Consider the following 24,712-nt stretch of genomic DNA (forward strand, 5'->3'; position numbering starts at 1 on the left):
TATATTTGCATTACACAAAAATACTTTTACCGAAAGATTAAAAATCAAAGATTCAAAAACACTCTTACGTGTGTGACCACTGGAGAGCCTCTGCAAAGTGTTGAGAGCAGGCTTACAATTGTTGACACCTGATTACTCAATTTGGAATCTGCAGCTGTGGAGGGCGCTCCTGTAGTGCTGCGGCCTGGTTTACAAGCGGATGAAGGCCCTGAAACCGTACCACCAGCAGCAGCCATTCGAGATAACAGCTCCTCGGTTAATCCATGCTTGGCTAACGGAGCTGGGTCAACACCACGACGGGTAAATCGGTCAGCGAGTGATGCAAAACACCGAAGAGCTCCATCAGAAACCTAGTGATATCAAGAAAAAGCATATGGATAATAAAATTCACCTAAAAATGACTAGGGGCTGGTACTGCTAATTTCATTCCTAAGATTATAAGGCAGCTGTAGCAAAGATATAAGGCATATCATCTGTCTAGATTTTAACCCTGGCTCCACATTCTGCTAAAGTATGAACCAAAGATATTGCTTAACTGCTCAAGGCCTCAGTTCCCTTAGTTGTAAAATGGGGATAATAGTACCTATAATTCACTGTCCATGCTTAAATAAGATGATATATGTAAAGAAACGAGATGGACAGTAAAAGCTCAATAGGTGTTAACTATTATTATGAACAACTCTGCCAAAATAATCTATGAATATCAACCAAAAATAATTAACAGAATAGTAAAACGCATTTAAAAGTCAAGTTTTATTTTCTAAAGTATGCTAATTAAAAAAATTTTACACGTAAGATATTTTAAATACTGTTATTTTACTTCAATGAGAACTATCAAAGTCAACAAAATTGTGCTGAATCAACAAACTACACTAAGTATAATGCAGCTTTAAAAATTATGTATTTCTGGGGCGCCTGGGTGGCTCAGTCATTAAGCGTCTGCCCTTGGCTCAGGTCATGGTCCCAGGGTCCTGGGATCGAGCCCCACATCGGGGTCCCTGCTCAGCGGGAAGCCTGCTTCTCCCTCTCCCACTCCCCCTGCTTGTGTTCCCTCCTTCGCTGTCAAATAAATAAAAACTAAAAAAATCTTAAAAAAAAGAGAAAAAGAGAAAATGGAATTACCTCTAGTTCATCAACTGAAAAGTTCAAATAACAGTGTATCAAAGTTATAAATAAGGACACTATAAAGCCACTTTTTGAATACAAAGTATAAAACAGTGATTTATTTACCTGATGATCTTCATGTTTTAATAAACTAGAAAGAGATTCCACACAAATTTCTAAAGAAGAATCTTGAGGTTCCATTTTGCCACAGAGTCTTGATACCACAGCCATGGCAGAGTGCAAGGTATCTTTATGAACCAAGTGTCCACTGTCACGAATGAAGGTAAGCACACAATTCAAGCCACCAGCCTCAAAGACTGCTCCTGACTCACGAGTACATATCAGTTCTAATACCTATAACAGTAAATCAAAATTAACAAAAGAATACAGTAAGGCTAATTTTAATTTTCTAGCATCACAGAAAACACAATGTGCCCTCCAAATTTATTAGTAACCACATTTTAAAAAGCACAACAAATTAATTTGAATATTATATTTAATTTAGCCCAATATATGTAAGGCATCATCATTTCAACATTACCAAAGTTAAAAATTGATGTATTTTACATTCTTTAATGTATTTTTTTAAAGGTGTTTTTTTTTTTAATAATTTATTTTTTTTTAGGGACGCCTGGCTAGCTCAGCCAGTTAAGCGGCTGCCCTTGGCTCAGGTCATGATCCTAAGGTCCTGGGATTGAGCCCCACATCGGGTTCCTTGCTCAGCAGGGAGCTTGCTTCACCATTTGCCTGCCACTCCCCGTTTGTGCTCACACTCTCTCTCTTTCTGATTAAAAAAAATATATAGGGTTGCCTCGGTGGCTCAGTCGGTTAAGCATCTGCTTTCAGGTCAGGTCATGATCCCAGGGTCTTGGCACTGAGTTCCGCATCAGGTTCCTTGCTCAGTGGGGAGTCTGCTTCTCCTGTCCCTCTACTGTTTGCCCCACTTGTCTCTCTAGCCCTCTCTCTCTCTCTGTGTCAAATAAATAAAATCTTTAAAATATATATATATATTTATTTATTTTAGAGAGAGGGAGGGAGAGCATAAGCAGGAGGAGGGGCAGAGAGAAAGGAGAGAGAGAATCCGAAGCAGACTCCCCACTAAGTGTGGAGCCCCACACAGGGAGTGATCCATGACCTGAACCAAAATCAAGAGTCAGATGCTCAACTAACAGAGCCACCGAGGCGCCCCATATTCTTTAATATACTAAGTCTTCAAAATCCCAAGTGTATTTTATCCTTATAGCACATCTTAATTTGGGGTAGCCACATTTGAAATGTCCTATATGGCTATCGTATCAAACAGTGTAGGTTCAGATGGTGAAGCCGGCGTGGCAAGTTAAGCAACTAAAATAACTTAGCAGAAGTTTACAAAGTTCCTACACATGAAATCAATAAATAAATGCTTGCTATTACATTACTCATCATCCTCACACTTAATCTATGAATGTCAAAGCATGAAAAATTAACTTTCAGGGGCACCTGGGTCCTGAGATTGATTCCCACATCGGGCCCCCCCTGCTCTGCCAGGAGCCTGCCTCTCCCTCTCCCTCTGCCTGCCTTCCCCCTGCTTGCAGGTACGTGCGCTTGTTCTCTCTCTCTGTCAAATAAATAATTAAAAATTTTTTAAAAATTAACTTTTATTTTCAAAATTATGTTGATGTTTAAGGAGTTCGGGTAGAACTAAAGAGTTAATAGGGTCCAGAGATCTTATAGGCATACCAGAAAATTTAGACTCTATTCTTTTTTTTTTTTAAAGATTTTATTTATTTATTTGAGAGAGAGAATGAGATAGAGAGCATGAGAGGGGGGAGGGTCAGAGGGAGAAGCAGACTCCCTGCTGTGCAGGGAGCCCGATGTGGGACTCGATCCTGGGACTCCAGGATCATGACCTGAGCCGAAGGCAGTCGCTTAACCAACTGAGCCACCCAGGCGCCCAGACTCTATTCTTTAAGGTAGAAAAATGTGGGGTTTTTTGAGAAAAATGTTTTAAGCAGAAAAACAGTATGATCAGATTTCCAGTTAATAACTGGGAATGGGCCATAGGGAGAGTACAGAGGTAAATGCAAAAAAAAATTTCAAGCATTAATAGTTAAGAGAGGATGAAAGCTTAACTAAGGCAATAATAACAGAGACAAACAAAAGGAAATAAACTAGAAAATCATCATGTGTGGGGTGGAAAAAAGGAAAGAAAAGATAAAGCAGGGTTTCTGCCTACAGTGGGTAAATTTGATGCCAATTATCAAAATAACTGTATTTGTAGTAAAAGATCATGAATTCAGACAGCTATTGGAGCTGTCCAACAAGCCTTTGTATATGGAGTCTAGAACTCAAGAGAGAGGTCAGGTCTACAGATAGAGACATGAGGGCCATATACAAATGAATGGAATTGATGGTGATAGATGAGATTATCTAGGCAAAGTCATAATTTTAAGAAGGTAAAAAAAGAACCTTAGAAATTTAAGAATAAATTAATAACAATAATCTGCAAAGGAAACAGAAAAGGGGGGAGCAGGGTGTAAAAGACAAGAAAGAGTTTGAAATAGTATGAGTCAATGAATAAAGAATGGAGTAAAATTACAGTCCCAGAGGAAACATGAAGTATTATGATCAAGAGAGTAAGACAGAGCGCACCTGGGTGACTCAGTCATTTTGGTGTCCAACTCTTGTTTTCAGCTCAGGTCATGAGCTCAGGGATGTGAGATCAAGCCCTGAGTCAGGCTCCACACTCAAGTGCGGAGTCTGCTTGAGATTCTTTCTCCTTCTGCCCCTCCCCCTGCTCGCATACCCACGCTCTCTAAAATTAATTAATTAATTAAATTTTAAAAAGAGAGAATAAGAGAAAAACAGCTCTAAACAGGAAAATAGATACCTCTTTGTCTGAGTCTAGAGACAAAAATAAATCTACAGACACAGAGGCAGAAAATCAAGACATTAACACCTGTAACAGCAGCTCCCAAAGTGTGGAGAAGACATTTTCAAAGATCCTTTGAAGTTAAAGCTTTTTTTGTAATACCAATACCATGACAGTAATTATCTTTTTCATTCTCATTCTCTCAGGAGTGTAGGATGGAATTTTTGAAAAGCTATATGTGATATAGCAACAGACTAAATGCAGAAGCAGATATGAGGATCCACCCAACTTCTTCTATTAAGCCAGACATTATTAAAGAGACATACAAAAATGCTTAACAATGCTACTATTCTCATTAATTTTCCATTTGTTCAGGAAATAATTTTTTCATTAAAAATGTACATTAACACATGAGTTTGTTATTTTCAGATAAATATATGTTCTAAATTTGTTTTAATATCTAATATAGTAAAGGTAAATAGAGATAACCTACATAAACAAAGGCTCTTTGAGGGCCCCTCAATAATAAGACTTGTAAAGGGATCCTGAGACAGAAAGTTTGAAAACTGCTGGCCTACGGCAGCAAGAATCTTAAGAATGAAACAGGAATCATAAACAAAAAATCAAGGATAGTCTAAATGTTTTCATCAAGTAGTTTTAATAAATTACTGACCCAGCACTGGTGCTTTCAAAGTCACATAAAGTTTATAATTAGTCCCACCAGGAATAAAACAAAACAGCTACTCTAAAGGAAGTACAAAAAAATAGTTAAATCCATGGGCCCTCGAACCAGACTTCGTAATTTCAAACTCCTAACTTTTCGATCCTGGCTCTGCCATGAACTACTTGTACCACCACCAAGTTACTTAACCTCAGGATGCTTGAATTTTTTTCAAATAAAAAATAGAAATGCTGATATTAGCAGCACCCACCTCATATAAAGTTGTCATGAAGACTAAGTGAGTTAAAACATGTAAAGTGTTTGGCATAATGCCTGACTCTAATAATCAGTATTAGTTGTTGTCATTACTATTTTCATACAAAATCATTTTGGCTAAGAACAGGGATTACCTATCTCAAAAGCTACCAGGAACCCAAGAGCCAGCACAGAAGAGCATTATCTGTGACCTACAATTTCCTTCGAAGATAAGACTTCTTTCCCCAAGCTATAAGGGATCCTCTCTGGTGCCACAAGGACCATGACTTCCACTGCTGTCAACCACTCTCAATAAAGTAAAAATAATGAAAGAATTTTCTTTTTTTAGCAAAATATATTTTTTATCCTCTAGTGATCTTCAAATGGGCCAGTAAATAATTAAGACTTACCTTTACACATTGTTCAGCTAAGTCTCGGCTAGTCCTGTTATTAAGCTCAACCACAACTAAACGATTACAAAGTGCTTTTATAGCTCCATCAACCCCAACAATCCTTCGGGTGCATTCTGCAGATACATCCAGATAGTATGTGATGGCACGGGCTGTCACCTCTAACACATTGTCTGGAGCACTTTCATCAAGAAAAATTTTGCAGAGGGCTGGTAAGAAAGTGCGAGGAGGACATCTGTAGTGAAAGAAATCATATTATACCACGGATTACTAAATTCTTCACATCAAAAATTAATAAAGTAACAAGTAAAAACTGTAACATTTTACGTCACATCCAATACTGTGTCTGCAACTGTATTAGGCAGTATTTCTCACATTGCTTTTGTTTCCAGAACAATACTCACATGCTAATTTCATAACTGCTGAAAATATCAAGTCACCAACAGTTAAAGGTAGCAGCATTAACTTGAAACCATGTTTTAAAAAAACATTCCTGGGGCACCTGGGTAGCTCAGTCATTAAGCGTCTGCCTTCAGCTCAGGTCATGATCCCAGGGTCCTGGGACAGAGCCCCGCAACAGGACCCCTGCTCCGCGGGAAGCCTGCCTTTCCCTCTCGCACTCCCCCTGCTTGTGTTCCTGCTCTCACTATCTCTCTGTCAAATAAATAAATAAAATCTTAAAAAAAAAAAAAATTCCTATTCAATACTCAGCTCAAACATCAACTGCTCTGTAAAACCTTCCCTAACCTCCCCAAATCACTAAGTGGTACTTTCATGTTCCTAAAACCTCATACAAATAGTGCCCACACTATTTAATCTACCACTTTATTTCCTTATTTACATTAAAATGTCCTGAAGGCCAGGGACATTGTTCAATTAATGTTTTATTAGAACAAGTGCTGATCTGGGGTTTAATAGATAAGGATAAAACATACAACTTTGTAACCTCTGTGGTCCTGTTTCCTCATTTGTAAAGCTAAGATAATATCTAAAAAGTACCAACTTTATATGGATGATATGAAAATTAAATAAAATTATATATATTAAACACTTAGCTCAGTATACTGGCACCATACTGAACTAACTAACTTTAGTTCTCCTTACCGCCTATGAATAGTCTAACGCCTGCTATATAATCAAAAGCAGAATTTGTGAGGTACCAATAATATCCTTTATATTTTATCAACACTTAAAATATGAAAGACTATGATTTACATTTAGTAGAAATCTCAATTATATGACATAAAATACATTATTCTAACTTCTCTGCACAAACTAAGCTTTAAATAGGCTACAGATAACACAAAAGGTAATACTCTAAACATTTTAGTGGAATTCTTTTTCCTCCAAATTTTAGTGTGTATATCTTAGTAGCTTTTTAAGCTGTGTATTGGGACACCTGGGTGGCTCAGTCGGTTAAGCATCTGCCTTCTCTCTCTCCAACCCTCCCCCAAAACTCACACACACTCTTTCTCACACATAAATAAATAGATCTTTAAAATAAAAAAAAGGGGCGCCTGGGTGGCTCAGTCGTTAAGCGTCTGCCTTCAGAATAAAATCTTTAAAGAAAATTTAAAAAAAAATAAAGCTGTCTCTTCAGTTGTCGATTAGGGGTATTTTCCCTCTTGTCTTTTTTTTTAAAGATTTTATTTATTTGTTTGTTTATTTAACGACAGAGAGAGAGCACAAGCAGGGAAGCAGCAGGCAGAGGGAGAGGAAAAAGCAGGCTCCCTGCTGAGCGTGGAGCCTGACCCAGGGCTCCATCCCAGGACCCTGGGATAATGACCTGAGCCAAAGGCAGATATTTAACTGACTGAGCCCCCAGGTGCCCCAAGAATAAACTTTTTTTTTTTTTTTAAAGATTTTACTTATTTATTTGACAGAGAGAGACACAGCGAGAGAGGGAATACAAGCAGGGGGAGTGGGAGAGGGAGAAGCAGGTTTCCCGCGGAGCAGGGAGCCTGATGCGGAGCTCGATCCCAGGACCCTGGGATCACAACCTGAGCCGAAGGTAGGTGCTTAACGACTGAGCCACCCAGGTGCCCCGAATTAATAAACTTTTAAAATTAAACACAGAATTCTTCAAATCCCCACCAAGAAAATACAGAAGAACCTAAAGCTGTATGCATATACACACAGACAAGCACTTCAGGCTATAGAGAATCTCTAATTAGAATCACAAAAAATTTACTCCAAAATAAATTCAATCATTCATATTTTATTTCTGTATTTCTAATACAGACCTTATTTCCATATGAACACACAATGGAGGCAGATACAAAACTATGCTGGGCATATATTAGCATCATTTTAAAATCTCCATTCCAGGGCGCCTGGGTGACTCAGTTGGTTAAGTGACTGCCTTCGGCTCAGGTCATGATCCTGGAGTCCCGGGATCGAGTCCCACATCAGGCTCCCTGCTCAGCAGGGAGTCTGCTTCTCCCTTTGACCCTCCTCCCTCTCATGCTCTCTCTCTCTCATTCTCTCTCTCGCAAATAAATAAAATCTTAAAAAAAAAAAAATCTCCATCCCATTTTCCCTTAAAATATAAAAGTCAAAATTCACTAACTTACTCATTCATTCCTCCAAGGATTGAAAACTTATTACATTATCTTCAATTAAATTTTCCTACAATGAACTCTAAAGTTCAAAAGAATCAAAAATCACAAGGTCCTCTATCAAAAGCAATACCATTTTGAAGATGGTTATAAGAAGATAATTATAAACAAACACACTGGGTCAGACTTCAAAAAATAATTAAATATTATCTGAAACAGATTAAGAAAACTTTGATTTCCTCTTATATGAACTGTTAAGTCAAGAGCTCAAAAAAGTTATCAGGCAAAATGTATATACAAAGATGGTCACAGTGACATGAACCATGTATCTAATAACAAGGGCATGATTAAGTATATGACACATCCATATGACAGATTATACAGGTTTTATGGAGGTACTTACTAAAAACATATTGTGATACAAATATTGTTTAATAAAAATATTAGATTAAAAAAACCCATATCCATTATGGTGTTCACCGTGTTAAAATATACAGAGAAAAAACTAGAGGAAAAAGTTAAAATGACTTACTACTAGATAATGCAATTACAGGTAATTTCTCTAAAAACTTCTCTAAACTTTTCTGATTTTTCCAAATTTCTCATTCTCTAAACTTCTCATTCTCTAAGCTTTTCTGATTTTTCCAAATTTCTGAAACAAGTGTATTTTGCAATTCCCAGAAAATAAATTTAAAGTTTGGGGCAAGTCAACTACAGTAAGTTTATTATACCCTATTTCTCCCAATGATTACAAACAAAAACCTTGGACAAAAAAAAGCAACTATCTGAGGACTCTGAAAAGTACACAGAAGATGGACTGGGGAAGGAAGTCAAAACTAAGTAAGGACCCATGATGGAAGTGAGTTTCAGGGGCTTTTTTCCTTTCCTCTTTTCTTTTCTGGTTTGATCCGTTGATGGGTCAAGTCTTCAAACTATGTAGCAGGAACACAGAACATAAACTCAGAGAAAACCAAGAAAGAGGGTCTCTGTGAGCCAGAGAGTGTGAGGAGAAACCCTGGGGCTTCTTATTCCCTGCCTGGCTCCCAAGGCTAGCCTCAGAGTTAAGCCTCACACTAAACCCTGAGTGACACATGCACAGTGCAGTAAAGACAGCATGAGCATCTAAGGCACTGGAAAGAACTGGGAACTAAGAAAAGGAGCCTGTATGGTCAAAAGAGCATGAGAAGAATCCTGTTATCGTCTCTTTTTCTCTCACTACTTTCACCTTGGGGGTAGTCTAGTCTAGTCCCAGCACAAGGGGGAAGAAGAGTGGAGGGGGAGGTAGGTGGGAAGAAATGTAGCTATAACATCACGAAAGCCCCAGTTTTCTAGCTAGAACACCAGTAAAAAAGGGTTCCAGGCAGCCAAAAGATAGGGGAAATCTCAGAAAAGAAAGAGAAAAAAGGATCCCCAACACAAGTCCTAAGCTCGCCTCCAAACTGCTCTGTGAAGGACAGAGCTGAAAAACAGCAGCAAAGACTTTGACAACTGAACTATGATATAATCCACCACCAAGTCCCAGATTATACTCTGAATGACACATGTACAGAGTAGACCCAAACACCGTAACAAAAGCTACAAAATCGCTAACACTGGAACCACCACCCACAGAGGGCAAGATAGAACTTGCAATCTAAATCTAACCAGAATGACTGCATGCCAACACAAAATCAACATTATCTCCAGAGGATTGTTATAAAACCCAGAGTCTCACAATATCCCAAATATCTAAGATAAAATCCAAAATAACTTGAAACAGGGGTGCCTGGCTGACTCAGTCAGGACAGCATGTGACTCTCAATCTCAGGGTCATGAGTTCAAGCCCCACGTAGGGCATGGAGCCATAAAAATACTTGAAACACAAAGAATCAGTACAATCTGATCTATCCAACTCAAGAAAAAGACAGTCGGGTGCCTGGGTGGCTCAGTCAGTTGAGCATCTATTTGACTCTTGATCTCAGCTCAGGTCCTGATCTCAGAGTCTTGAGTTCAAGCCTCACACTGGGCTCCACAATACACAGGGAGCCTCCTTGGGGGAAAAAAAGGGGGGGGGGGCAGTCAACAGATACAAGCTTGAGACAATCGATGTTAAAATATGGGCGGGGGTGGGGGGGAACCAAAGCAAAGCAAAGCAAAGCAAAGCAAAAAAAAAGAAAAGAAAAGAAAAAATTATCAGAGAGGATTCTCAATTAGTTATTGTAACTATACCCTATGAGGTAAATGTGAACATTCTTGAAATGATTGGAAACAGAAGTTTTCAACAGAGAAATAGAAAGCATAAAAAAGAATCACATGAAAGTTTTAGAAATAAAAAGTACAGGGGTGCTGGGTGGCTCAGATGGTTAAGAATCTGCCTACAGCTCATGTCATGATCCCAGAGTCCTGGGATCAAGCCCCACGTCAGGCTCCCTGTTCAGTGGGGAGTCTGCTTCTCCCTCTCCCTCTGCATCTCCCCCTGCTTGTGCTCTCTCTGTCTCAAATGAATAAATAAAATCTTGAAAGAAAGAAAGAAAGAAAGAAAGAAAGAAAGAAAGAAAGAAAGAAAGAAAGAAAGAAAGAAAGAAAGAAAAGGTACAGTATGTGAGTGGGGGGAAAACCTCACTAAATGGGCTCAAAAGCCATAAAAGACAGTCAGTGAGCTTGAAGACAGGTAATAAAAATTATCCAATCTGAAAAACAGAGTGAAAAGACTGGGAGAAAAAAGTAAACAGTGTTAGGTATCTGAGGGAACACATCAAAAAGTGTAACATTTGTGGACTGGAGTCCCAGAAGAAAAGGAGAAAAGAAAATGGCTGTAGAAAATAGATTTGACAAAAAAATGCTCCAAATGTGGTGAAAGGCATACAGATTCAAGAGCTCAGCGAACTTCAATTAAGACAAATTCAAAGACAACCAGGCACAGGCAAATCACAATCAAACAGCAAAAATCCCCACAAAGGTAAATTTTTAAAAAAATCTTAAAAGCAGCATGAGGAAAAGCAACACAAAGAAACAAAGGTCAGAATAAATGCAGATTTCTCATCAGAAACCATAAAGGCCAGAAAACCATGGAACAGTATCTTTAAAGTGCTGAAAAGAATTGTCACCCCAGAATTTTATATCCAGCAAAAATACCTTCACAGCACAAATAGAAAATAAAGACATTCTCAAATGAAGAAAAACTAAGAGAATTAATCACCAGCAGACTTCCCTAAAAGAAATGTTAAAGAGGGGAGCGCCTGGGTGGCTCAGTCAGTTAAGCATCTGCCCAGCTCAGGTCATGATCCCGGAGTGCCAGGATCAAGCCCCACATCAGGCTCCCTGCTCAGTGAAGAGTTTGTTTCTCCCTCTCCCTCCTCCTCCCTCTCTCTTTCTCTCAAATAAATAAATAAAATCTTAAAAAAAAAAAAAAAAATGTTAAAGAGGGGAGCCTGGGTGGCTCAGTCGGTTAAACATCCAACTCTTGATCTTAGCTCAGGTCTTGATCTCAGAGTCCTGAGTTGAAGCCCCATATTGGGCTCCACCCTGGGTGTGGATCCTACTTTAAGAAAAAAAAAAAAAGAGCAGCACCTGGGTGGCTCAGTCGTAAGGCATCTGCCTTCAGCTCAGGTCATGATCCCAGGGTCCTAGGATGGAGGCCCGCATTGGGCTCCCTGCTCAGCAGGGAGCCTGCTTCTCCCTCTCCCACTCCTCCTGCTTGTGTTCCCTCTCTTGCTGTGTCTCTCTCTGTCAAATAAATAAATAATATCTTTAAAAAAAAAAAAAGAAAGAAAGAATGAAAGAAAAGGGCACCTGCATGGCTCAGTCAGTTAAGTGTCTGCCTTCGGCTCGGGTCATGATCCCAGAATCCTGGGATCCAGCCCATAAGGCTCCCTGCTCAGAGGAGAGTCTGCCCCATGTTCTCTCTCTGCTCTCTCTTTCAAATAAATAAGTAAAATCTTAGAAAAAAAGAAAAAGAAATGCTGAAAAAGTTCTTCAAAGTTAAAGAAAATGATACCAGAGACATACATGGAACTTCAGGAATGAAGGGAGAGCAACAGAAATAATAAATATAATAGATTATTTTTCTCCTCTTAAACTGACTTTTTTTTTTTTTTAAGATTTTATTTATTTATTTGAGACAGAGAGAATGAGAGAGACAGAGAGCACATGAGAGGGGGGAGGGTCAGAAGGAGAAGCAGACCCCCCGCCGAGCAGGGAGCCCGATGCGGGACTCGATCCAGGGACTCCAGGATCATGACCTGAGCCGAAGGCAGTCGCTTAACCAACTGAGCCACCCAGGCGCCCCTTAAACTGACTTTTGAAAGCAAAAATTTTAAGATTGCATCTTGATATTTTCCATGTATGTAGATTTAAAACAACAAAAGATAAAGGGATCTACATAGTTGTAAGGCTTCTTTATTTAAAATGGTAAAACACTAACTCTTAGTTAAGTAATTAATCTTAATTAATTCCCAGAGCAACCATTAAAAAAATATAAAGAGAGCCAAAAACCAACAAGCAAGTTAAAATAGAATGCTACAAAATATTCAAGTAATTCGTAAGGTAGGAAAGAACAGAAAAAAAGAGAACAAAAAGTAAAATGTTACACATATATCCAAACACACCAAAAATTACATTAAATGTAAATGGTCTAAACTGACCAATTAAAAACAGTCAGGTTGGACTAAAAAAAAAAAAAAAAAAAAACCAAACCAGGCTGGATTAAAAAAACACAAGCCAACCATGTACCGTCTGCAAGAAACCCACATTATATATAATAACATAGACTGGTTAAAACGGAAAGGATGGAAGAAAAGATAGATCAAACAAATACTATCAAAAGAAAGCCTGAAGGGCACCTGGCTGGCTCAGTCAGTGAAACATGGGACTGCTGATCTTGGGGTTGTGAGTTCGAGCCCCATGTCGGGTACAGAGATTACTTAAAAATAAAATCTTTAAAAAAGGGGTGCCTCGGTGGCTCAGTCATTAGGCGTCTGCCTTCGGCTCGGGTCATGACCCGGGGTCCTGGGATTGAGCCCTGCATCGGGCTCCCTGCTCCGTGGGAAGCCTGCTTTTCCCTTTCCCACTCCCCCTGCTTGTGTTCCCTCTCTCGCTGTGTCTCTCTGTCATATAAATAAACAAGATCTTAAAAAAAAAAAAAAATCTTAAAAAAAAAAAGAGAGAGAAAAAGGCAAGCAAGCAAGCAAGCTTAAGTGGCCATAGTTATGTAAGACAAAATAAACTTCAGAACATGGAAAATTACCAGAGCTAAAAAGAGAGTTTTCATAATGATAAAGCATTGATTCACCAAGAAAACTTAACAATCCTTTTAAAGTCATCTAACAAGGCTTCAAAATACATGAAAAACTGAGATAACTGAAAAGAAATAGATAAATCTACAATTACACTTGGAGACTTCAACACCTCTCTTTCAGTAACCTATAAAACAAATAGAAATCAACAAGGATATAGACTGAACACCACTATCAATCAACCTGACCTAATTTGACACTTACAGAACATTCCTCCCGAACAAGAGCAAAATATACATTCTTCTCAAGTGCATGTGAATGATTCACCAAAACTAACCCATATAATGGGCCATAATACAAACCTTAAGAGATTTAAAATAATTAATTAAAATAATAAAGTATATTATCTGACCACAATAGTGACACAAAAATATCTGGAAAACACCCAAATATTTCTAAATTAAGCAACACGCTTCTAAATAACACAAGGGTAAAAAAGAAACTTCCAAAGAAAATTTTTAAGTATTCTGAACCAAATGAAAATGAATGTATAACATCAACTAAAGCAGAAAGGAGAAATCTATAGTATTAAATGCTTATATTAGACAAGGTCTTGAATCAGTAACCTACGCTTCCACCTAAGAACTAGAAAAAAAAAGAGCAAATTAAATTTCAAACCAATACAGAAGGAATTAATAAAGAGCAGAAATCAATGAAACTTGAAACAGAAAACCAAAAGCCACTTCTTTATAAAGATTAATAAAACTGATAAATCTTTAGCCAGACTGATCAAAACATAAAAATTACCAGTATCAAGATGAAAAGGGAAATTATCCCTACATACTGTACAAACACCCAAAAGATAAAAAGGAATATTACAAACAACTCTATGCCCATAAATTCTAATTCACATTAGTTAGACCAATTCCTTGAAAGACATACTACTAAAATTCACTCAAGAATTAAATAACCTAAATGGTCCTCTATTACACAAAGAATTAATTATAAAAACCTTCAAACATACCAATTTATTCTCTTATGGATTGTGCTTTTGGTGTTTACCTAAGAAATACCTGACTAACCTAGGGTCACAAAGGATATCTCCATTTTCTTTTAGAGGTTTTATAGTTTTAGGTTTTATGTTTAGGTCTATGATTCATTTTAATTTTATTTTTGTATATGGTGTGGGACATGAATCACAGTTACTTTTTCTTTTTTCCACATGGATACCAATTGTTCCAGCACCATAAAAAAATACGATCCTTTTCCTCCGAACTGCCTTTGCACCTTTGTTGAAATAAGGTGTCTCGGGGCACGTGGGTGGCTCAGTCATTCAGCGTCTGCCTTCAGCTCAGGTCATGATCCCAGGGTCCTGGGATCGAGTCTCGCATCAGGCTCCCTGCTCCGCAGGTAGCCTGCTTCTCCCTCTCCCACTCCCCCTGCTTGTGTTCCCTCTCTCACTGTGTCTCTCTCTGTCAAAGAAATAAATAAGATCTTTAAAAAAAAAAAGAAAGAAAGGAAAAGAAATAAGGTGTCTCGGTATTTAAGTCTATTTCTGAACTCTGCTCCATTTCATTGGTCCATTTTGCTTTATATCAGTACCACACTGTTTTGATTACTGTAGCTATATAACAGGAATTTAAAAACAGTACTATTAGTCCTCTAACTTGTTTTGGCTAGTGTAGGTCCTTTGTATTTCCATATAAAGTTTGAAGTCAGTTTGCCAATTTTTCCATCTTGTCAGATTTTTCTCTAACAATTGCAGAAGAAATGAAAATACATATTTACACAGAAATCAATATACTAATGTTTATAGTAACTTTGGTCATAATCACCAAAAATAGAAAACCAAATGTCTTTCAAAAGGTAAATGGGTAGGGGCGCCTGGGTGGCTCAGATGGTTAAGCGTCTGCCTTTGGCTCAGGTCGTGATCCCAGGGTCCTGGGATTGAGCCCCGCATCGAGCTCCCTGCTTGGCGGGGAGCCTGCTTCTCCCTCTCCCTCTACTGTTCCCCCTGCTTGTGCTCTCTCACTCTCTCTATCAAATAAATAAATAAAATCTTTAAAAAAAAAAAAAAGGTAAATGGATAAACCATCTACGGGGCACATCCATAAAATGGTACTACACAGCAATTAAAAGAAAGGAACTATTATACACAGCAACATAGATGACTCTCAAATGCAATATACTGTATTTATGAAGCCAGACTCAAAACACTACACAATGTATATGGGATTCTACTTATACAACATTCTCGTAAAGTCAAAACTATAGCATCAGAGAACAGACCACTCACTGGTTGTCAAGCACTGGGGTTGGGGAAGGATTTAACTTCAAAGGGACAGCTCTAGGAAATGGAACTTGGGATGATGGAACAGTGCTGAATTTCAATTGTGGTGGTGGTTACACGACTCTGCATTTGTCAAAACTCGGAACTTTACTGTGTGTAATTTAAATAAATTTCAGAAAAAAATTAGTATCATGCCTATCATAATCACAGCCCTCCCTGTAGAGTGCTAAAAGTATACATCCATGGCACAAAATTTTATTTATAATTAAAGAGCTTTTCAAACTTTTAAATTTGCTAAAGATTAATCTCTTACATTATGGGCAGAATTATTTTTATATAATTAAACCTAGTACTATACTATAATACCAATTTATAGACCTAAAAGTAGCCTAATTAGGAAACATTAAGATTACTCCACCTATATGGAACTGTCAGACCAGTCAACCACACAAATGAGATTAAGAAGAAACTTCAGATGAATCCAAATTTAAGCAATGGTTTCCAAAATGCTACCTGCAATGACATCAGAATCTTTCCCTGATGAAAGCAGAGATAAGTAACTTAAAACAAGAACAGGGACATCTGGCTGGCTTAGTTGGTTAAGCATCTGCCTTTGGCCCAGGTCATGAACCCAGAGTCCTGGGATCGAGCCCCGAACTGGGCTCCCTGCTCAGCAGGGAACCTGCTTCTCCCTCTCCCTCTGCTCCTGCTCGTGCTCTCTCTTGCTCACTCTCTCTCTCAAATAAATAAAATAAAAAAAAAAACAAGAACAAAAAAGTTTCATGAGGTTCCAAAGAGAAATAATTTTCTTGGGAACTGTAATAGTTTTTATACTATAACTACCATACCCTTTTTTTAGACAATATCACTTGACTTGGGCCAAGATTTTTGAAGATTTACAATATAAAATTTAACTTCTTTAATAAATAAAGGAAGTTATCTATAGTGGCAATATTTCGTTAATATGGTCTGTAAATTGGGCATTTCCTTTATTAAAGAACTAAAACAAAATTTTCACTATAAAAGTTAAATAAATTAATAAATTTGGTTTCATAAAGATAATAAATAACCTCTTTTGATCTATTTCATCTTTTATTTTTGTCCCTGCTCCCAGCCTTGAGTCTCTCTCTGTATTGCTTAACCAAAAATAACTCCTGGTGTAGCAGTTGAAAATTATGGCCTTCCCTCTCAAAAGAAAAAGGAGTAAAATTCCAATATGTACACATGCCTTTCTCCAATTAAAACACACACACAAATCTGACTGCAATTCATTCAACAAATTATCTACTGAATAGACAGAACTTTTTTATGCCAAGTACTGTGCTAGGTATTGGAGGGTAGGATACAAAGATGAGTAAGACAGTGCTGGGCTCTAAGGAACTCAAAGGCCTAATGACACAATCAACAAGTAGGCAAAGTATACATTATTTATAGCTACAAAATAGAAGAGTGGGTTTTTTTTTTTTAATATTTTAAGGTGACAGGCACTTTGGTAAACTTAACAAAAGCTCACTGAAGATCATCATCTATGAGCCCCCCTTACAGAGAATGGTTCTTATCTTCTAGCACTTCTTTCTGCTGTCCACTGAAAAGAAGTACATAAACAGTTGACTTCTGTAAACAGAAATTACTTCCTTAACTTTTTAGAATTATATGTATTTGAAATAATGAACTTTCTCTATCCCAGGAAGGATCAGCTGTAGGGCTGATCAAAAAAATTATTTTTCACTTCCCTATTACTCTGCCATGGGGTAGAAGAAAACAGAAGTTAATATGGAGAAAGCAGGTACATAAATGCAGGTGGGTAGGGAAAATATATACTGATTCTGTCACTGTTTGTACTACAGAGAAGAATACAATGCTCCTCCTCTTACATGCTCCCCAACCAATTTCATGACTCCAGAAATACTTTCTTTAGGCATTTTAGGCATAAATGAAAAGCAACCACAACATAAATAACTTCTTCAGTTTGTTCAGTATCTGGTTATTAGCTATTAGCTATTATATGCCAGGCACTATGCTTAGCAATAGAAAAACAAAAGAAGGGGCACCTGGGTGGCTCAGTCGGTTAAGCAGCTGCCTTCAGCTCAGGTCATGATCCCAGGGTCCTGGGATCGAGCCCCGCATTGGGCTCCCTGCTCAGCAGGGAATCTGCTTCTCCCTCTGCCCCTACCCACTGCTCATGTTCACTCATGCTTGCTCTCGCTCACGCACATGCGCTCTCATTCTCTCTCAAATGAATAAGTAAATAAAATCTTTTAAAAAAAGAAAAACAATAGTAATAGTAGTATCTAGTAGTACTGTGAGAACACAAGAGAAGTCTTTGAAGGCATCTGAATCTTATCCATTAGGTAAAGACCCAAAGATTTTTTAAAATAGAGTGGTATAGTCCAATAATTATTTTAAGACTCAATAAAGCTGGGGGGGAAAGACCATGAAAAAAATTTTAAGATATGACTCTGGTTATTGTTAGCTTGGAGACAGGGATATCTCTTATGAAGCTCCTAGCAAATTATAATTATTTCCCCATACCAATCCGAGATACTATCATTCTTTTCAATCTCCTACTTCAGGGAGGAAAAAAGGTCATCAGACAGAAATCCGTCAAACTTTTAACCATCCAACCTAAAACATCTACATCTAATCTCTCCATCTTCCCTGTTTTACAAGGACACACTACCTAAAATAAAACCCATCTCTCCACCAGCAGATCAGAGCTTTGCTCCTAAACATAAGATTTTCTGACCATAGCTTCAGCATTATCTGGTAGCATACTAGGAATGCAGACTATCAGGCAGCACACCAGACCAACTGAATCATAATTTGCAGCTTAACAAGATCCCCAGGTGATTCACATCATGCACACTGAAGTTTACAAAGCACTGGTCTTAACAGAAGCCTATTTTCTCCCAGTTTCTCAGAATCCAAAACACTATGGATATTCTCTCTCCTATCTCTTTGACCTTTAAAGGACAAAAATCCCATACCCCTATTCCAATCTAACTTCTTGAAAAAGTCTTCCACACTCCCTGGCTCTGTTTCTTCATATCCTACTTACTCCTGGACCCATTCAAACCTGCCCCTCACCACCACTCCACTAGCTCTCATTAAGATCAATGTCCTGGACAATGTAGCTAAATCCAAAGGACACTTTCAGTGTTCACCCTACTTGACCTCTCACCACAATTCAACACAATTGTCCTTTCTCTTTTTGAATCACTTTCTTCCCATGTTGACATACACTCATGATGCCAAAGCAATGGTGGAAGAAACTGCTGGCGTTTCAGCCGGAATCAAGGCAAGGGCACTAAACTGTACTACTGGGAGCTGTATTCTTCACTGCCGAGCTCTGGCATTGGGGGGCTGGGGGCTGGGGGCAGGCAGTTTCACTACAGAATAACCCTGATGAAGGAAAAAAATTATTAATTTTGCTAAATCGCAACCCTTGAATACCTATCTTTTTAATAACCTACTTCAGGAAATGGGAAGTAAGTATAAAGCACATCTGCCTCCTGAAGATGATGGTTGTGTCAAGGGAAAGCACTTGTGTAACTGCTGGAGAGCTCAACTAGACTTTTTTTCACCAACACCATTTTTACTTGAAAGAAATTCAGACAAACTGTGATTATTCAGACTTGGAAATCTGGCAAACATTTTCTCAAAATTTAACGAAGCAAGACTTCCACTTCAAGGAAAACAACTGACAGTACTTATTGCCAATGATAACATTAAAGCTTTCAAGCAAAAATGACAGTTTTGGAAAACTTGTATCTGCCACCATGAGCTAGACAGCTTCCCAATATTGAAACCTTTCTGATGAGATCAGTATTCATATTAAACAAATAAATGTGAGTTTGTGATACTATAGAATGACATATGTCAACATCTGGATTATCTGTATAGCTTGATAAATCCATTACCAGTGCACAATTTTACAAGCTTAAACATGGGTTAAAAAAAAAATCCACTCAAAGTACAAGACCAATATATTTTATGTAACAGGGTACAAAAAGCTCATTCATATGATTCAGAATCCACATTATAACTAACCCTTAAGAAACTATCACTTCTCCAGTTTTGGTATGGTATCAAAGAATACCCATAATTATGTTTAAAAAATCATTACAACATTCCTCCCTTTTCCAACTACATTTGTGGAGAATGATTTTTTCATATATTTCTATCAAAACAATCCAGGGCGCCTGGGTGGCTCAGTTGGTTAAGCGACTGCCTTCAGCTCAGGTCATGATCCTGGAGTCCCTGGATCGAGTCCCGCATCAGGCTCCCTGCTCGGCAGGGAGTCTGCTTCTCCCTCTGACCCTCCCGACCCTCCCCCCTCTCATGTGCTCTCTCTCTCAGTCTCTCTCTCTCAAATAAATAAATAAAATCTTTAAAAAAAAAAAAACATAATCCAGCAGGCTGAATGCAGAGGCAGATATGAGAATCCAGCCAAATCCAAACTCATGATCTCAGCCCCTCAAAACTTCCAGTGTTCTCTCTCACTGAATGGCATCACCATCCATTATAACCTGAGTAATCCATGATACTTCCTTTCTCACTCTCTCATATCCAATCATTCAACAAGTTCTGACTCTTTTACTTCCTAAATCTATCTCTATCCACTTCTTCCTACTCCTATTACACCAAACTCTCTCTGGACCATAATCTACCAAGTCTAGAAGAATGTGTTCTTTCTGTCCTCTCCACACATCTATTCTATTCTCAAAAGAGCAGGTAATGTTTTTGAAAGACAAATGTAATCATATCACTCATTCTTTTGCAGTATTTCACTGCCTTTGCATTGCTCTTAAGATAAAACCAAAAGCTTTACTTATCATATGCAAAAGACTCCATTCCATCTAGCCCCTACCTCCTACGCAGCACTCTGGCAAACTTTCCTTGTCCCAGTCACACTAGTGTTCTCCAAGTTCCTCAATCCCACTTCAAATTCTTCACACATTGCCTCCTCTTTGAACACCCTTCTACCTCCTCTACATAATTCATCCCATAAACTCTTACTCATCCTTCGTATCTTTAGAAAAAACCACTTCTTCAAAGAAGGCCACTTGGACTACCCCTACCCTTCCAGGTCATGTCCCTTCTACATACTGTCACAGCACCCTACTCTTTTCCTTCATTGCACTTAGTAAATGTGTTTATAACCACAGTTTTATTTCTATAGTTATTTAATATCTGCCTTCTCTATCAGACTACTAGGCACCATAAAAATAGAGACTGTATCTCTTTTGGTCATCACCTAACACCTGACATAAAGTAGGAAGACAATTTAAATGGTTAGGGGAACCTGGGCGGCTCAGTTAGTTAAGCCTCTGACTTTGGCTCAGGTCGTGATCTCAGGGTCCTGGGATCGAGCCTCAAGTAGGGCTCAGCACTCAGCAGGGAGTCTGTTTCTCCCTCTCCCTCTGCCCCTTCCCCTACTTGTGTTCTCTCTCTCTCTCAAATAAATAAAATCTTCAAAATCTTTAAAAGGTTAAAAGCTGGGGTGCCTGGGTGGCTCAGTCGTTAAGCATCTGCCTTCAGCTCAGGTCATGATCCCGGCATCCTGGGATAGAGCCCCGCATAGGGCTCCCTGCTCAGCGGGAAACCTGCTTCTCCCTCTCCCACTCCCCCTGCTTGTGTTCCCTCTCTCGCTGGGTCTCTCTCTGTCAAATAAATAAATAAAATCTTTGAAAAAAAATAAATAAAAGGTTAAAAGCTTTGTCACTACTGTAGGTATTTTTTACCTTTTACTATAAATATACAACAGGAAGTTTTTACCACTGTGTTCAACCACTTTGGAATCCAGACTCAAGACCTTCTTCCTTGGGATATCGCTCAAAGAATACACTAGGAAAATGATTAATGGTGGTTGCCTCTGAAATGATTAGCCAGGAGAAAGGAGAGGGAGAGACTTTGTACTGTACATCCTTTTGTGCCCTCATAATTAACTAAAATGATTATTTTTTGAGACTTCAGGCGCCTGGGTGGTTCAGTTGGTTAAGCATCCGACTCTTGATTTAGGCTCAGGTCATGATCACAGGGCTGTTGAGATTGCGACCTATGCTGGGCATGGAGTCTGCTTAAGATTCTCTCTCTCCCTCTGCCCCTACCCCGCTTCCTCTCTTAAAAAAAAAAGAAGAAGAAAAGAAAAGAAAAGAAAAAAAGAGCCTTCTAGTACCTAAAAGTACTATCCCTAGGGCACCTGGGTGGCTCAGTCAGTTAAGCATCTGCCTTTGGCTCAGGTCATGATCCCAGGGTCCTGGGATCAAGCCCCAAGTCAGGCTCCCTGCTCCTCAGGGAGTCTGTCTGTGTCTCCCTCTGCCTCTGCCTCTCTCTCTCTTATTAATGAATAAATAAAATCTTTAAAAAAAATAAAATTACTATACCTAATATCCCATTTTCTAGATCTTAGATTCTACCCAGAAAATATAACTTTTAAATTATACTACCTGAAGAGATAGTAGGCAGGATCTACAAGTGAGCAGGATTTACCTATTTATAATAACATGTACAATAATCTATTTTAATGTGAATGCAAACTCATTTGTAACTCATTAAATTTAACTATGATTAAATTTATAACATATTAAATTTAACTCACCAACATATCACAGATGAAAGCAAAAACTCACCTCGAACTTGAATTTTATTTTCTAGAGCATTACCCTGTAAGTTCAGGCATTAATAGGAAGAATCACAGCTTCACAGAAAATGTACACCCCTTCACTTCAAACTGTCAAAACTCTCCAAAAAATGGAGAGCCACGTATAATATTAAGTTAAAGGAAAAGACTTAACTATTATGTGAAAAGCACTATGCTAGGGATTTCACATATATTATCCCTTTTAATCTTCACAAAAACCTGAACCCAAATCTATCCCATCCCAAAGGCCATTATTCTACCACACCATCTGCCTTTCCTGCCTAAAGAGACATATAACTATTAATACAAGGTAATAAGGCAAAAATGTATCTGAACATAGACATCTTTTGCTTTATTCAATATAAATAAGGACTGTTTACTAGTATCTTTTTTTTTTTTAAGATTTTATTTATTTATTTGACAGATAGAGACATAGCGAGAGAGGGAACACAAGCAGTGCAAGAGGGAGAAGCAGGCTTCCCACCGAACAGGGAGCCTAAGGTGGGTGGGGCTCAACCCCAGGACCCTGGGACCATGACCTGGGCCAAAGGAAGAGCTTAACGACTGAGCCACCCAGGCGCCCCTGTATGCTAGTATCTTATGAAATCAAGTTGGTACAGGAAATTTTCACCAATATTCAAAATATGCGCATCATCTTGTTTTCCCCCCTACCCTGTTTGTTGATTCTTGCAAAGAATTTAAAAAGACTCTCCAAAATCGATCAGCTTCACAAAATAAAGTCCCAAAATAAAATTCAAAATTAGAAATGTAATAATATTAGTGGGTAGCCCGCTTTACCCAAAACACTTTTCACATACATTCTTTCCTTTAATCCTCACAAGGAGTCTACTGCTATTCTACAGAGAAAGAACCTAAACTAAGGCTCTCAAAGGCTAAATGAGACCTAGCCAACCAAGAATCCAAGAATCTGAACCCAAGTCTCTGATACCACAGCCCATTCTTTTCATCTCACCATGCTGCCTCTCTGGTTTAAGGTAATCAATTTTTCTTGTGACAAGAAAATCTGACTATAGAACAAAGAGAGCAAACTGTTTTTTAAAAAATTGTCACAAATTTCATCAAACATCCGTTTTTTGATAGATAAGTTACTGGTATGCTACATGAAACAGGGGTAACCATTCCAATTCGAAATAATCTTGTTATCTTAGTAAATAAAAAATATTAAGTCCACATCTGACTTCAGTTTCATCTTTCATAAATTTATATTATATCAAATATAAATAAGCCTAGAAGGGAAAATGGAAAGAACAGTTATGTAGGGATGGTAGGATTTTATATAGGGATGTTTTCTATTTTAAAAAATTTTCCTTTAAGGGTACCTGGGTGGCTCAGTTGGTTAAGCGACTGCCTTTGGCTCAGGTCATGATCCTGGAGTCCTGGGATGGAGTCCTGCATGGGGCTCCCTGCTCAGTGGGGAGTCTGTTTCTCCCTCTGACCCTCCCCCCCCTCATGCTCTCTCTCTCAAATAAAATCTTTAAAAATAAATATTTCCTTTAAAATTGTTTTAATAAGGTAACACCTTTTTTAACTGCCATTACAAATATCTCTACTATATATCAGTACTTAATAAAGATACAAAACAATCATTAATTGGCAAGTATAACTTTTTATTTTTTAAAGATTTTATTTATTTATTTGAGAGAGAGAGACAAAGATAGCCACAGAGAGCACAAGCGAGCACAAGCTGGGAGGAGAGGGAGAAGCAGGCTCCCCACCGAGCAAGGAACCCAGTGCGGGATTTGATCCCAGGACCCGGGGATCATGACCAAAGCCGAAGGCAGACGCTTAATTGACTGAGCCACCCAGGTGCCCCAGCAAGTGTAACTTTTTTAAAAAACCGAAAGTAATTCTCAGGTAATTAAGACCCTCTAATGAAATCTATGAATACTCAAAAATCTACTTTACTTTTCTATGAATCCTGCTAAAATAAGTATCAACAGGGGGGCTAGGTTATTATGCATTCAAAGTTTGTTAATAACAAAAACTAGTTGACATGAATGGGCCATTAATAAATTGTGATTTGGGGTTGGGGGGTGGGTTAACTGATGAATCACTAAATTCTACCCTTGAAACTAATACTATACTACATGTTAACTAATTTGAATTCAAATAAAATCTTGAAAGAAAACAAAAATAAAAAATAGTGATTTGAAACTTTGTTTATAAGGATTTTTATCCTAAGATTTTTATTGTCTTATGGGACTTATAACTAAGAATTATTATTAATTTATTAATTCGTCTTCATTATTCATTTAAAAATGAAAACAATTAAAAATACTTTGTCAGTTTAGGGGTGCCTGGGTGGCTCAATTGGTTAAGCGGCTGCCTTCGGCTCAAGTCATAATCCCTGGGTCCTGGGATTGGATCGAGCCCCAAGACAGGTTTCCCTGCTCAGCAAGGAGTCTGCTTCTCCCCCACCACCACCCACTCACGCTTGCCTGCACATACTTTCTCTCTAATAAATAAATCTTAAAGAAAGAAATACTTTGTCCATTTAGTAATAACAATCTTTATTGCCACCTCAACGAAATTAAGATAATTATACAAAATTTTAAGTCAACATCTCATTTTCTAATTACCTCAAAATGGCATTAAAACAAATATAGAAATCTGAGTTTTCATTTACTTACTATCAGAATTCAAAATTGTAAATAATATAAAATAAACAGTAAAAACCAAATGTGTTCTGTATTCAGAATGGTTAAA

The 24,712-nt window shown here is 38.1% G+C and overlaps 1 protein-coding gene across 6 annotated transcripts in view; it reads right to left on the reverse strand.

Moving 5' to 3' along the window:
• Positions 1-24,712, reverse strand: part of HECTD1 (HECT domain E3 ubiquitin protein ligase 1) — a 90,292-nt gene that overhangs the window by 63,003 nt on the left and 2,577 nt on the right. For all 6 annotated transcript variants that reach the window (XM_064570911.1, XM_064570913.1, XM_045900654.3 and 3 more), the window contains exons 3-5: positions 5,282-5,516; positions 1,231-1,458; positions 69-350 (exon numbers count right to left, since the gene is read on the reverse strand). In XM_064570911.1, coding sequence (XP_064426981.1) covers positions 69-350; positions 1,231-1,458; positions 5,282-5,516 — 745 coding nt within the window. The remainder of the gene's footprint in view (positions 1-68; positions 351-1,230; positions 1,459-5,281; positions 5,517-24,712) is intronic.

This window comes from Mirounga angustirostris, unplaced genomic scaffold (genome assembly GCF_029215605.1).
Source record: "Mirounga angustirostris isolate CCGP_5_RB_7025 unplaced genomic scaffold, mMirAng1.0.hap1 SCAF_9, whole genome shotgun sequence".
NCBI classification, from domain to species: domain Eukaryota; kingdom Metazoa; phylum Chordata; class Mammalia; order Carnivora; family Phocidae; genus Mirounga; species Mirounga angustirostris.